The sequence below is a fragment of the Arabidopsis lyrata genome (genome assembly GCF_000004255.2).
Source record: "Arabidopsis lyrata subsp. lyrata unplaced genomic scaffold ARALYscaffold_7, whole genome shotgun sequence".
NCBI classification, from domain to species: Eukaryota; Viridiplantae; Streptophyta; class Magnoliopsida; order Brassicales; family Brassicaceae; genus Arabidopsis; species Arabidopsis lyrata.
This window is the reverse complement of record NW_003302549.1, coordinates 9,147,420-9,163,235: the sequence shown is the minus strand read 5'-3', so window position 1 is coordinate 9,163,235 and position 15,816 is coordinate 9,147,420. Positions and strand designations below refer to the sequence as shown.

At 36.0% G+C, this 15,816-nt stretch overlaps 1 protein-coding gene, 1 long non-coding RNA gene and 1 pseudogene across 2 annotated transcripts; 1 reads left to right on the top strand and 2 right to left on the bottom strand.

Moving 5' to 3' along the window:
* Nucleotides 1–1,020: 1,020 nt before the first annotated feature.
* Nucleotides 1,021–2,460, top strand: LOC110226375 (annotated as a pseudogene).
* A 611-nt stretch (nt 2,461–3,071) lies between these two features.
* On the bottom strand, nt 3,072–7,257 carry LOC9303907 (splicing factor 3B subunit 2). Its single transcript, XM_002867789.2, has 15 exons — nt 6,980–7,257; nt 6,605–6,856; nt 6,449–6,511; nt 6,253–6,360; nt 5,726–5,803; nt 5,208–5,300; nt 5,031–5,117; nt 4,827–4,928; nt 4,627–4,746; nt 4,466–4,528; nt 4,134–4,276; nt 3,963–4,044; nt 3,750–3,854; nt 3,479–3,640; nt 3,072–3,384 (listed from the first exon to the last, which is right to left on the bottom strand). Exons 1-15 carry the CDS (start codon nt 7,199–7,201, stop codon nt 3,310–3,312), a joined length of 1,755 nt encoding a protein of 584 aa, XP_002867835.1. The 5' UTR covers nt 7,202–7,257; the 3' UTR covers nt 3,072–3,309.
* A 4,748-nt stretch (nt 7,258–12,005) lies between these two features.
* On the bottom strand, nt 12,006–13,307 carry LOC110226439. The gene is made up of 3 exons (XR_002330473.1): nt 12,534–13,307; nt 12,267–12,331; nt 12,006–12,175 (listed from the first exon to the last, which is right to left on the bottom strand). It is a non-coding gene; the product is annotated as an uncharacterized LOC110226439 (long non-coding RNA).
* Between the last annotated feature and the right edge of the window lie 2,509 nt (nt 13,308–15,816).

Sequence of the window (15,816 nt, the reverse complement as noted above, 5' to 3'; positions counted from 1 at the left end):
ACTGATTATAAGTATGAACTCCTTTGTTAAGAATATCCTCCAAATCATGTTCATATTTGAAGATAAACTGAAATTTCTCTGGTGAAAGAGCAACTCCGCGAACACGATCGTAGATTTGCCATTTCCTGGGCATGTCAAGCACTAAACTAGAGACCGATTGACTTTCTGGGTTGAGAATTCTTCCAATGAGACTCATGGAATTTGTCTCTTTTGAACAGAATTCCGGCAGATTTGGAAGATCAAAAGGTTCATCCTTCTCTTCTAAAGACATCTCCATGAGAATCTTGTCAAGAGAGGAAGACATAGCTAAAATAAACTAGAATCGAAGGAAAAGAAACCAAAACTCAAAGAAAAATGAGCTGAGATTGAGAATTTTTGGTGAAGAACAAACACTCAATTTTTGTCTGAAACAAGCAAACGATAAGGATAGAGCTTGGAAAAGTCAAAAGAAAAAGAGTTTTCTAGTCAAAGAAGAAAGCCAAAGACTCTGATAGCAAGAGAGTATTCTAAGCCCAAAAAAGGGAATCCGTTGGAATTAAAAAGCTAGCTTCAATACAAAATTGGAGATTTGAAAATGCAGACACTGAATCAAACAAAGGAGCATCACGCATTGCTCATAGTATCATTCGAGACAATCGGAATCAATCCTATGTGGCAACAGGTTATACCTCTTGGCTCAAATCTCTCTTTGATTCAGAAAGATAGTTTGTCTTTGTGTTTTAACCTGCAACTCTCCTTGATCCAGCAGGTTTGAAACTAGTTTTTTAAATTCAGTCACGACAAATTTTTGGATTTTCACTCTTAGTTATATATAATTACTTAATCTCTAAGATTATCTCCTTTCCTTATTTCTATGTTATTCTATCCTTATCTTCTCTCCTTTTCACGATTTCTTTTTGTTTTACCTTGATACTTTTTACATTATCTTGACTTTCAACTTACCTTGGGTTACCAAACCAAATACGTTTTCTACATAGTTTCCCTCTTATAAATACTTTCCTTCTCTTCCTTCTCCTCACCCAAAACTTTTTTCTCTTTTTCTTTTTAAGTTCTCCTTCATCTCTAACTATGGCAGATAGATTATGGGATGATTTACAAAACTCCAACTTAGGTCGTAATGATCCTGAGCTCTTTATTCCTCATCATACTTATGTTGACGTTGTTGGAAGGAATAGACTCAGCCTTATTGCTCGGCCTCTCAACACCAGAACTCAAAGTCTCTAAGCTATTGTCTCTTCACTTCCAAGAACTTGGGGACTGACTACACGTATCCATGGAAGAGTTTTGAGTGATACTTATGTCCAGTTCATATTTCAATCTGAAATAGACTTGGTTTCAGTTCAACGCAGGGCTCCATGGATCTTTAATAATTGGTTCATAGCATCACAGAGATGGGAAGACTTCCCAGATGTTGACTTCCTTACTACCATTGATCTTTGGGTGCAAATCCGTGGAATCCCACTTCCCTATGTATCAGAAGGCACAGCCAGGTTTATTGCTCAAACTTTAGGTCAAGTGATCTACTTGGACTTTCATGATGAAACAACAGTTCAAATCACCTTTATCAGAGTTAGAGTTCGATTTGGAATTACAGACTGCTTTAGGTTTTTCAGAAGGGTTTGTTTTGAGTCAAGAGAAAGGGCTATGATTAGCTTTCAATATGAACGTCTGAGAAGGATTTGTAGTCATTGTCTTCAAATTACACATCAAAGAAGTCACTGCCCTCATATTCAGCTCCCTCAGACTCCTAGAAACAATCCTGAAGTCCTAGATGTACCACTTTACAACACGAGGAGGTCTTATGATGAGGATAGAAGATCCAATCTTAATTCTCAATCTCAAAACTCTGATTACTCCTTTCCAGCGCCTTTGACTCCACCACCAAGACTGGATTCTCCTCCACCAAACCCTGAAGAATTTGCAGCTGCCTTTCCACACTTTCATGAATCAAGTCCAGAAGGATTACATCAATCTGCTTATCCATCTCCGAGAACTGTTATATGGAGAAAGGAATCTTCCACAGAGTCTATGATTTCCCCAACCACCACAGCAGGATCCACTCTTGGAATATCAAACAACTTTGAGGTTGGTGAATCTTCAAAACGTCCAAATTCAGACTCTACTGAGAATGGAGGAATTCTGAAGCCTCCCAAGAAAAGATAACTCACTCTACTAAATTCTGTCATAACTTTTTGGGTCCCTGTAACTGCCATTACAGGTTAAGTTAAGTTGGTTTGTTGAATAAGATTCTAGAACAGACTAAGTCACCTTTTGGTTTCTGTTTTAGACAAGTTTAGTTTATGATATCAGCCTAATCTTCTCTACTTGATTGTCAAGTTTAGATTTGGTAATCTTGTTCTGTACTAGTTGATAGGCTTTGGCTTTATGCACTTTTGTAATGGCTCAGTTGTACTGGCTTTTATATATAAAAGTAACACTCTTGTGACAAAAAAAAAAAAAGCATAGTTTTCTTTCTTTTTTAAAGCACAAGTCACACAAGTGAAGTGAGGGCTTAATATATGTGGTAAAGCTAAATTTGTCTCATTTCAAGCATAAGTAACTTTTTATATTTATTTAAATTTTAAATTTCTTTTAACTAGCATAGTTTTTTTTTTTTTTTTGCATAGGCCCTCTAGTAAAGTTCAATGTTTATCTGCGTGTTAATTAAAACAATTCTGACATCGCTTGAACTCTGCAATTTGGAGACTTTCTGTTATAGAGGGCCTATGGCTATGTATAATGATTAATCAGTGAGAAGAAGAAAAAGAGATAATGTTGAAAATGGTGAACAAAGGCGATTTAGAAACCCTACCAGTCATCATGCTCATGCAAATGGTGGTAGGGCAATGAGTGGCATAATTGGCCATTTGTTGCCGTTTCATTGCTCTCCCGGAATGAGGTGTCGTCAAACCATTTGTCTCCTAGCATAGTTTTCTTTATTTGGACAAGTAATAGAATTATATAATTGAAAAAATCCAATGCACGTTCAGTTTTTCCCATCACGTTACTATATATAAATTGAATACACAAGCATGGATTGAACAACCCAATAAACCTGGATCATGGCTATGAATTAGTTCACACTCTGCATATAACAAAAAAAAACATTAATTGAACATAATTTGGTTTCAGGAGCGATGTCGTGAAAATTAAGCCTTCAGATAACAACATAGTTATAGGATTCCATAGCATTAAGACTAAAACTCAAGATCTCTGACTCAAGGCTAAAAAACTCTGTAACATGAATCTCTCTCCTTCTCTCCATCCACTCATGTCCAGAATCCTTTTGTGTCTCTTCCATAACACACCTCAGAATTTGAAATCTTTCTTCTTCTTCCCTTCCTTATCATGCATTTTCCTCTTCCTGCTATTCTGCTGCACATGCTGTTAAACATTCCACCATTTTAAGGTTTGATTATTCATCTGCATTTATATCAATAGAGTTTAAAATAGAGATAGATATAGAGAAAATCATTACCTCGACGACCATGTCACTCAAGTCCACTGGCTTATTGCGCAATTTCTCCTCTTCTCTTGCCTCCTCATACTTGGCAGGTAACACATTTTCCATAGCATCCAGCTCTTCTGGCTGTAAACTGACATCCACTCTGTCTGTCTTTTGCCCTCTCAGTAAATCAACCTGCTCAAAATTGACACAATTGCACACATTAGCAACTTGTCATAAAAGCTAAACAACAAACCTGAGCATGTAGCACATCATTGCAATTTAACAACAGACTGCTGCTTACCCTTTTGGCTCCCGTCTTGTCTTGAGTACCAGTCTTAATAACGTATGTGTGTGTGGTTCCCAGCACTGTTCCAGGAGCAACACTCTCTCCCTTTTCTTCGAGTACCTTCACAAGACCAAAAAAAAGGCAGCATTAACGAGCAGCAACAGTGATATATCGGTTGACATCAACCTAATAGAAAATCCTACAAGGTATCAAAATTAGGATTCATACCTGGTATAGAGGCCTATCAGGTTCCTTTCTCTGTTCCTTACGAAGTTCAATTGCATCTGGTGTCTCAATACCAGTAGGGGTGCTGAAAAGAAGGGAAAAAACGCAAATCAGTTTTATATTTATATTATAATGATAAGCAAACAATTAAATATACACCTCATGAATGTATACCTTGACAGTGTATCAACAGATTCAGTGCCGTCTTGTAGATCCTCATCATCCATCTCCTCTTCTTGTTCCTCTTCTTCCTCCTCCTCTTCCTCTTCCTCTTCCTCTAAATCACCCCAGTGCTTACTCTTATCAATAGGCTCCTCCTGAGATGAAAGAACAACCGTCATGCTCTATAGCCAAATTTTATGATCTCTAAATATTCAACGTATTTTGTATCCACTAGGTTAATACCACACCAACTACCCATTTAGCTGGATACAATTTTAAAACAGACCTCGTAGCACAATATGCAATTACTAAGGGGAAGAACAGAGAGAGATGAAAACAATTACCTCATAGTTAGGCTGATCTTGTTGCTGGACACCAAAGACATCTCCATACAATGGACGCCCATACTATGTAAGAGAAACGATGAGAAGAAATAAATAAAAAAAAAAGTCCATAGATGGCATAGAAAATAATTAAAAAGAAGAATGTAGATAAAAATGCTTACTTCGTCAACTGGAGGTTTCCCCCAGCCGCCAATATGATACCCAAAGCTAGCTCCAAGTGGAATAGGAGCATTCAAACCAGGAATTTTCAGGTGTGGGTAAGAAGGAGGAGGACCATATCTCTGTTAAAGAAGAAGAGTTAAAGGTGAACAACTCAATTCCAATCAGAATAATTAAAAAAGATAAGTCACAATAAACTCACCTGCATGTTAATTAGCCATGGGGGAGGAGCGCCTTCAGGCATACCAAGAGCTTCTTTTAAGTCGTGTGATAAAATCCCTGGTTTCGTTTCCCTCAGTTTAACCTATTTGCCAAATGATTGTAATTAGATTTCAGGTACACAAACCAATAAAACCAGGTAATGTAAATTATAGATAAAGTTGCAAAACATGACACAAGGAAGTACCTCAAATTCTTTCCCTTCAAAATACAAATCGCCTAGAGCTGACAGCTTAGGCTTTGTTTGGTATTTGAAAAATGCATCATGAAGGACCTGAGAAAGGAAGGTATATTTTCAATTATCAGTTATAGAAGGAATATAAACAAACAATCATCACAAAACAAAGATGTAAAAAAGGGAAACCTGGTAGTCAATGTCCATCTTTCCCATCTTTGGTTGCATTCTCTCCCGTTGCTTTTGCTTCAACTTCTTACCATCTTCTTTCTCAATGTAAGCCTGCACAAGAACCACACATGAATTAGCGACTTGCACCTTACATTGATAAAGAATAACTTAAATTTTGAAAATGTATATGGCAGCAAGAAAGAATGACTAGATATAAATCAGATACAGTGTAATAGTGTATGACTGAAATTAAAAAGAAAGAGAATCAGTCAAAAGCAACAAGAAATGGCCATTTGCGTGCAGAAACTACGGGTGCTGGTTAAGAAAATGGCATTGCCTAGACAAAAGCTTGAGTTTCTTACACATCAGTGAAACATTTAAAGTCGAAGTGAAATGTGGAGATTTTCCAAAATTTTTTAATGATAACATATTTCCTGATACTTAATTAGTAGATATTTCTACAAAAACAAACACCTTCTGAAATAAAAATGTGCAAGTCAATAGAAGAGTAAATCATGGGGTCCAAGACAAGATACCTGTCTAATTTTCTCAATTCCGGTTGCAGCAATGAAATCAGGAAGATGAAATGGCTGCTTCTCTATACCACGTTTTCCCTGCAAAAATGAAACCCCGATGAGATGCCAACAACTTAAGAAAGAAAGAGAAAGCAATTAATAGCCATAACACACTTGACTCAATCTTAAGAGTACTACAAGATCATTAAAAACGCATACGAAAACAAATAGTACAGTTTCAGAAAGGGAATATCCCAAACTGATGCATTAAACACTTTTCTCCAAAAACTAAGTAACACAGATTTCATATATAGACAAAAAAAATAATCAAGAGTCCTCTCCGGTTACACCTACAAGTCCAGGCTCCATGGTTATCACAGACGTTCTCCTGCAAGAAGCATATATAGGTATAAGGAAACTTAATTGACATGGTTATCACAGACGTTCTATCCCTCATGATATAATTTCCCTATGTACCCGTACCACACCCACAAATCACAGAAACATATATAGTTAACTACAGTACCAGAACTAGAAATATCACAAACCTGCAAATATTTTCTCTTCTGGGACCAATGTCGTGGAACAGGAACTGTATTCCGATACGACTTCAAAAACACCAACAACTTTGGATCTGCTGAAGTAGCGTCCCAGACCTGAAAATTGTAAAATAGAATATACTATAGAGATCTACACAACGAGATAAACCTTGATACTCTTAACAGAATAGAGAAGCATACATACCTCAACGACATCAGGCCTAGCGGAAACCTGCTTCAGCTCAGCAATCTTCATCCTCCGTTGAAGCTGAGAAAACAGAAATTGAGGATTTTAGAATCAGAAACAATGTGGTATACAGAGCTTAGAATCTAAAGGAAAACAATTAGCTTAGAGATAGACCTTTTTCTTCTTATTAGAGATGCCTTTCTCTTTGTTCTGGTTATCCCGCTCATCCTCGTCTGAACCTGAATCAGAGTTAACCTTCTTTTTGACATCTTCTTTGTCCTCAGACTCATCCTTCTTACCGTCTTCCTCCGAGGTAACAGGTTCGCGAAAGTTGAACTTCTCAAAGATTTCCTTAAACTCATCGTTAAAACCATCTTCAAATTCAGCCTGCTCTGGAACATACTCTATCACAATCTGCTCAGAAACCTAACAAAAGAAACAAAAACCACAAATCATCATCAATCAATACACAATCACAAACCCTAAAAAAACCCTAGAAAACTTCGAATCTCATGAATCGAGTGCGAGAAAAAAGAACACAAAGCTAACCTGTTGCTGCGGATCTGCATTCTCCTTAGAATCAGAAGCACCAGAAACGTCCGATGTATCTACATCGGCCTGAGATGCTTTGTTGTTCTTCTTCTGCTTCCGTCGGCGGCGGCGACGGTCGCTCTCACGAGATTTCTTCGAGGAAGCGGTGGTGTTTCCGTTGGAGACATCGCCGTTAGAAACGACGCTATTAACGTGTGCGACGGTTGAATCGGCGGTCATATTCGGTGAAGTCTCAGAATCGGTGATGTGAAAGAGAGAGAGAGAAAACGAAGGAAATCGAGGATATATGAACGGAAGTCGGTTTTGCTAAAATTATCCCTGATTGATCTATTTCGGTTTGGTTTAGTTTTTTTCTCGCCATAAGGCCCACTGGCCCACACAAGTAGTAGGAGATATCTGCCCATAGGCCCAATACGAAGGATTTAAGCCAATCAGATATAATAGAGTCAAAAACTCAAGTGGTAAATGTGAGTTTTTGTTTCTTGATACATTATCGATAGTTGTTGGTTGGATGATTTGAAGGAGGTTCGACTAATATTCTCTTGCAGGTTTAACGCTAAGTCTTTGCAATCAGAAATAAACCACTACTCTTGTAAAGTCCTCCTGTTAGATAATTGAATGAGTAGCCCATTCAAAAGCCTTATCTTTGTAACGTAATAGAAATTTTCAAAGGATATGAAAATATGTATGTTCATGGTCGTGTTTTATGGATTTATTATTGTTACTAGGTGAGTGCCCGCGCGGGATTTTGTTATAAATTTTGTTTTAATTTTATTTCAAATGAATAAGATAGTTGTTTTTATGTATATCATTTCTCGTTATGCTGCAGGGAAGGAGTATCATGTCAAAACCAATGACAAACGTATGAGGATATAGACAGTGACAAGGCTTATGACAAGTAATAATACGTGGAGTCAATTGCGAGAAAGTGGAACCTTTTTCTTCTTCATCATGATATTTACTGCTGCCTAAAGAGAGTGAAGGAGTTTCAGTCCTTGAGAAGCCGAGTATCAATATTTTAGGAGGATTGGAGGAATGCTAACCTGAGTACAGAGAAATACACAAGTGAGATTCAAAGAAATCACTTTGTCCCATTGCGATTGCTTCATTCGAATTAACAAGGTATCCCGGGTAATTCCTGAAAATATGTAGCCATGTCAGTAAGGAACTACGTAAAAATCAATGGGAGCTTAGGTTTTCATTTACCTGAATTGTTAACTACAACATCAATGGTTCCCCATTTATTAAGAGCCTACAGAAAAAGAACAAAAGGAGAATGATAAGATGTACAAGGATTTGGGAATATGAGATGGCGTACAGTTGATCACTCACGGTTTTCATCATTGCATCCACATCAGCCGCTTTCGAGACATCACCCCCCAAAGTGATAGCCTGGCCACCATATTCTTCAATCTACAGTCCCATAGAAAAGAAATGACAGAGATAACATGGAGTTAGGTGACATTGTAGAAGAAAACACTTTTGACTGCAGATGACATTTGTTAGGTAAAAGATGGTTCAAGAGCAAAATCACAAACGCATTTGAGAAGCACATGGCGAGAAGAAATAGTTTCAAGGGCCATAATATTCAATTGTTTACATTTCTTGTCCCAGAAACCAAAACTGTTTAAAGGAATTTTCATCGTAAAACTCAGAAAGGTACTACATTTGTTTTGGTTCCAATAACAACATCCTTCCAGTCCTAACACTTATGAATTATTTGGCCGAAAGCTATATCCCGAAGCAGAAAAACAAGGTAAGAGCTGAAAACCAAAGCTGATTACAAACATTCTAAATACTTGGTGCATGAATAATGTAAATTGCACTCTAATACAGGGAAATGGATCACCTGTTTGACTTAGCATAATTCAGCAGGACCTGCAGCAGAAACAGAGTGTTTACTTCCAGATCAGAAAACTAAGACTAATGTGTAGCAATGAAGGAGATAAACCTATTGATGTGTCTCCATCATTCTAATGACAACAGAAACTGAAAGCAATCCTGAGCTAAAATCTTCATAACTCAAATTACTAATCTCACGAGTATTTTCTTTCATCAATTTCATTCAAAAAAACTACACCCAAACCTTCCCAATGTTCAGTAAATACTCGATCAAACCATTTCATTTTTTTCCCCGGTGAATTTCGTCATGCAAAAAGCAGAGTTATCATATTTTCACTCCATGAACACATTACTCACATCATGATACCAAATTTTTATGCGAAACCCTCGGTTGATTCTTCTGGAGTCTAAATTGACACCAGTAAGGAAATAGAATCAGTACCTGAGTGATGAAATATTTTCCGGTGACAGTATGAAGGAGATCGAAGTCTATAACGCCAAGCTACTGAAGCTTCTGAACCAATGCGACTATATTTCGATCCGATAATCTCACACTTGACTTCACCTGTTGGGCAAACTCGAACTAACGCTACAATTCCAACTATACATCATCCATCTCCCTCGCGTTCTCACCGGAATTTGAGTCTCAGTCTCTCAGATCATATTGATATCGTCAATACAAAGAAGCGTCGGTTTTTTTTGCGTCAGTCCTCAGATTCTTTTGATTATGTTCAAATACCGTATTAAGTATCTTTCCTCAATTGAATTTACTGGTTAAACGTAAACCGGGCCGACCGGGTTTATCTCGGAACACCTAAATTGTTTTGAAATTGAGGGTTTTGATACTTAAACAAAATAAACCCTAATTCTTCAGAAAATCAGAACGGTTATTCTTTTCTCCTCTCTGCTTTAGTTGTTCTTCGCCGTAGCTGAATCTTCGTCTTGGATAGTTTTCTAATCTGATTAGGAATCATAATTTCTTCTAGCCTCCTAGAAATAAGGTTTTGACTGTAGAATATGAGCTACGAAAATATATATATATATGAGCTACGATTTCTGATTTTATATTCACTGAAACAGATTAAGCCAAAGCAGTCGCTACACTTGGAGGCATGGAAACCAGTATCGATTGGATACAAAAGAAGGTATATATTGATGTTGCCATTAGATATATCTTGACTGTTGAAGAAGAAGACGAATTACTTGGTTTTCTTTCCCTCTGTTTGTAAATGTGATAGAATATGATCCAATCTACATACGGTAACTCATGATCATACGTAATAGGCTTTTCGTTAATATATCTACGCCACGTATAAATTATCTAAAAACTCTTTCCGTAGGTGGTGGGACTGCATCGCATTGCCAGATGATGTTCATCCTTTTGATGAAGGAGCGTTGAGGATGGAGATTAAGAATTTTGCGTGTACGGTATGTGTTTGTGTATATATCTCCTCTGGAAGTTGAATTTGCGTGCCATGTTGCGTAGAGATTACAAATCGCCATTTGCATCAATATCAAATCCTGACTGTTTTGCCAACTGAATTATATTGTTTTATCTCCAGTATTTGGAGCTCCTGAAGACAACCATATTTGACAAAGAATGTGAAGCTCGTATCCCCATCATCATTTTGATATATTTTGTACCATTGTTTCTTTGTTTCATACTTTACTCACGGAGGGTCATTCCTTGACGCTAGAAAGTTTTCTCCCTCGAAATCTAAGGGAATATCATCGGCATGTTTGAGCTGAGTAACCTGTAAGAGTCGTCAATTCCTGTTTATATCCTTACATTTACAATGAATTTACCCACAATATGTTTGATCTTTGGCGGAGATTTGGTGGTAGCATTACCAGTAGAGGACTATTTCTTGTATATTTTTGATCTTCCTGATGCAGAAAAGGTGTGAACAGAATAACGCTTTCGGCCCATTCTTATTGTTCTTTGACCAAAATCTATCGACTCTTACCAGTTTCTTATTCTCATTATCCTAGGAAGAAGCCGAGGAAATCACGAGACTGTTTCTAGATGCTCTTGGTGATGAGTATTCGGTCTGTTGCCAAGGTTAGAAATGAAAGAAACATTGTTACCATAAAACAGAGGAGTTATGTAACTTGAAACCAAGATTTGACATTATTATGTTTAGGAACGGCTTCACTACAAGAAAAACGTATATTGATAGCGCGGAAAAACTGCTATCGTAGGTAATACATAGCGAAATTACAACTGCTATGATCTCGGCAACTATGGTAGATGCCCCACCTACGATAGCATTAATTTTGTCTGCTATAGTATGTTCATATACAATAGCACTTTATTAGTGTTATTATTCACGTTTTCATAGCAATAATTTAATGCCATTATTTAGTTGTTCATAACAATTTATGAATTTTTCCAATTTTTTCTTACAATTTGATTTATATAATTCTTATATTTGAATCCTGTTTTTAGAATTTATTTAATTGGATAGAAAAACTTTAATATTTCATAAATTTTGAACAATGTTTACATAACATCATACCAATCATTATACTAATTAACATCGAAAGTATACCTAAGTCTTAACCAAAATAAAACTAACATCATAAGGATAAACTAACTTCTTGAGATATAACCCATCCAAGCTTGCTCATCTTCTTGCATTGGCTGCATATAATCTGACATAAAAAGTGAGAAATATTGTCAGATAAGAAAATTAGGTAGAAGATGTTATGTCAACTTGGTTTAGATAATTCACATACTAGTATACATAAGAGTGATTGTTGTGGTGACCTAAGATGATATTTTTTGTCTGACTACCCTAGATTTAATTTCATGCCCCAATGTCGCATAAGCCAAAGATCAGTCAAGTCAAAAAGAACTATACAAGTACTAATTTAGAAGTAACAAACTTACCCATGTATATTAAGATGGGACAGGTGACGTCTTCTTCTTCTTGTTGCTTTAGTAGCCTTAAGAGTAAACGACTTTCTTGGCTTCACTTTAACTCCTGCAAATACACAAATTGATTATCAACACTCGGCTCCATGGAAAAATATTTAGTCAGTCAAGGGTCACGATGTTGAAGAAAAATAGGAAAAGTAGAGACACTCATCGAATTCAATTACAAAGTCAAAAGAAAGAAAACAAACTTACCTTTTGTCTATTTTGAAACAGCCCAATGAGCAGTTGCAGGCCAGCCAATCTGAGATCTATTAACTTATATCTAATTATCACAATATGCATAAACTCTTTACACGATATAAAAACAAAGAAAACTTTCAACAATATGATTGCAAAAATCAAACATACACGTAATTTGCAACATCTTCATTGAATTTCCTCCCATTCAGTCAAATCCCTTTTATGAAGGTCTGGAAAAAAAATGAACAACAAGGAAAACAAAACACATAAGCCACAATCCAACAGAAGAATGCAAAGTAAAAGAGAATCGTTTAGACCAACATGCACATTATCAATCAACTGAAACATGTAAAACCTTGGTTATTGGTGGAAGTGAGTTATAGTATCTGCAATCCATAATACCAAATAACAGGCACGATTAGAAACAATTTGAAAGATATCGTGAAATCAAGGCATACAAATTCCATCCATCTATAAACTTGTAATCACTTCCAGCGCCTTTCGAACAAGAACTTTGTGGCATCGTTCTACCAATCAAATTTCTACATATTAAACAAGAATAGGATTGAAAATTCAAAATGAACTCACTTGCAGCTCCTTCAACGCTCCTGGAATTGCGCCAAACCAATCGTTTTGATTCCATCTCAATTGTACAAAGCCTTCTCTCGGTTATTCCTGCACCAAATTAGACCAATCTGAAACCTCAATCGACACCAAAACGGAACTTCTCCTCCATCAACACCAAAATCGGCGGCTGAATTTAATAGCGGCAATGAATCAAATGAGAAGAAAGACGATGTTTGCAACAAAGACCGTGAATGTCTAGGCTGTAAAGTCGCCGACAAAGACCGTGAATGTCTAGGCTGTAAATAAGCCCAATCGCTCTGCCTCTCCTCGAGCTGCTCCGCCGCAGCCTCCCTCACAAGCATAGACGGCTCCCTCATCACACGTCCGCTACTCGCACAACTCAGAAACCTCGCCGATTCTATCAAACCTTGTCTCCTAACAGATCTCCGTTCCCCACCGTTAAACCAAAATCGAAACTTTATAGAACTGTCACGACACCGAATCAAAAGAAATAAGTACAATAGAAGAAATAAATCAATTGAGTAAGATACACATGCCTTCAATCAGAGTTCTATCCGGAAAATAGATCTGAAATTAGGGCCGACGGTAAGTTACACAGCTAGCGGCTATGAATTTAGGGCAGAAGTGTTAAGCTTGAGGGTTTAATTTGTGGCTAGATGATGGAGTTAGTGTGTATAAGAGATTTTAGGGCAGAATTGTTAAGCTTGAGGGTTTTCGAGCAAGTGTTGAAATGAAAAGAGATAGAACAAAAGAAAAAGGAGAAAATAAGAAAAGAGCTCGAAAAAGTGAAAAATTGGCTAAGTATTGGCGGAGTAAGTGAAAAAAGTTTCCCGCTTACTAAAACTATATCTTAGCGTTTATGCACTGCTATAATATCAAAACCAAATTACAACTTTATCTTCGATAGCAGTTTCGAAAATCGTGCTATAAAACAGTGCTATCAATGTGAGCTTTTTTTGTAGTGCTTTCTTCCCTCTGCAGAGCTGTATGAACCATTCTTGTTGCCCTAATGCCAAATCCTTCAAAAGAGAAGAGGTATCTTTCTAACATGTCGTCCTCTTTATGGTCTACACATCTCAAGGATTAGAGATTTTTCAACAACACTTTGGGACTGAAGTCTTTTTTACTTGTGGGTTTTGCAGGACAAAGAAAAACAAGTTTTGGGGGTTTTGTGGGTTATTTACACTGATCCGGATTTAAACAGTGTTAAAAGGGTGGGTGTCTGGTTCTGTCCTAATTTTCTGCACGGAAAAAGTTTTGAGACTTGAGTTGTCAAAATTATCTTTGTTTTTCAGGTTGTTTTGGAGGCAGATGGTTATCAACCTTATCTTATATCTACAGAGAAAGGGTTCAGATCGTTGATAAAGATTGTCATTGAGTTGGCTAAAGATCCTCCACGTCTCATGTTCATGAGGTGTGTTTATTTAAATGTTTTTTAGGTAGATGCAGTAGGATTGAATTTTATAAATTTACAGCATTGTGAACTGTTCATGGCTAGTCTGACTAGTGTACTTTTAACTCTTCGGACTGTTATTTAGAGTTTAGTCAAGTTTTTCCTGGTTGTACTGCAGTTATCTGGTTTAAAAAGTCTTATTAAGTTAATATACGTTACCGTAGATGAAGTTTTTTTTTTATCCTACTCTAAAAATCATTCATCCAGTTTCCCTTCTGTCTGAATTTTCTGTTACGCTAACATGGCCTTAACTTTTGATTAGGGTTTTTTCTATTACACCAATTGTCATATTTTAAACACATATGGCCCATCTATTATGGGTTATTTTGTTTAGTCCTACACATTTATAATTAAAAGCTGATGAGTTAAAAATTAAAGCTGACTCATATTAACAAAATGTTTTGATTGGAAGGAAAAAAAGCTGATGTGTCAGCTCCAGAAGAGCCTAAAATGCTGACGTGACGACCATATGGAGAGAGATAGCCTCCTTTCATATATATGATTGTAAATATGTATGTTCATGGTCGTGTTTTATTTGTAAAAAATGAAACACTAGAATACAACCCTGTTCTAAAAATCTCCGCCTACCCCGATTACTCTCCGCTTAATCGCTAGGCCCATCCTCTCCGTCTCGATTAATGACTAATCCCTTAAAAAAATCAGTCACCCGATTACTCTCCGCTTTATCCGACTAATTCCCTCCTAATCCGATTATTTTCCACCTATTCTTACATATCCCGACTATTTTTTTATTGCAAGTATAAATTTTTTTTTTTTTATTCAAACATTTGAATTGGAAGTTTGTAATATTTGACAATAATTTATGTTCAAATTTTAATAAAAATCATAATTTTTAATAAAAATTTGCCTTTAAATATATTATTATGTGTTTACTGTAATTTTGAAAATAATATTAGATTAATATATTTTTAAAAATATTAAAATAACCCTAAAACTAGTCCCCGATTAATCTAATAAGGGTATACAACCACATTTTTTAAAAAAATTGTATAAATATATTGATTCTAAAACTCCTTAATATTAAAATGAATTCCATCCAAAAGGCCCCCATTATATACTTTTACATATTATTAAATAATATTATTTAAATAATAAATCTGGTTTTAGTAACACAATAGAATAGCTATCAACCCAAAAATAGTTTTAACTCTAAACACTAAACTAAAAAAATGTTTTTTCTCTTAAATTTGTCTTCATTGGTAAACTTGAGTTCTTTCTCTCCTTTATTCCTTTGTTAAATTTATTTCAAATAAATATACTTGAAATTAGTCCCAAATTATAATATAATCTAATATAATACTTTGTAGTTTGTTCTCCGACGAACTAGAAAAATTTTAATATAATTTAAATGCTTTGGTATTATCGTAAGAATTTGGTTTATATGAATTATGGTAATTTTTAGTCACTCTGAGCTTTTATTAATGTGAACACGACTCTCACTGTATATTATCGCTTGCATATTGTTTATCACAATTGGAATCATATACAGTCTTTTTGAGTTTAAAAAGTTGTTAATATAATAGGAAATAATTTTGTAACGGTTATTTTAAAAAGTCGTTTAATAGATTTTAAATAAGGAAAAAATATTATCTATATAAAAAAATTACCGTTACGTAATTACCGTTATATAAAAAAATTACCGTTCTGTTCTACTTGCCTCGTCGTCTTCGTTTCTGCTGTGGAGATGGTTGTGTGAGCTCGGTTCTTTTCGAGGCTCCTGTCTGTTGCCTCTCCTCAGCGCCAAACTGTTCTATGGAAGTGCTAGTCAACTGCTTGTAGGGAAGAGTTTTCAGTGTTGTTGCTTTGGAG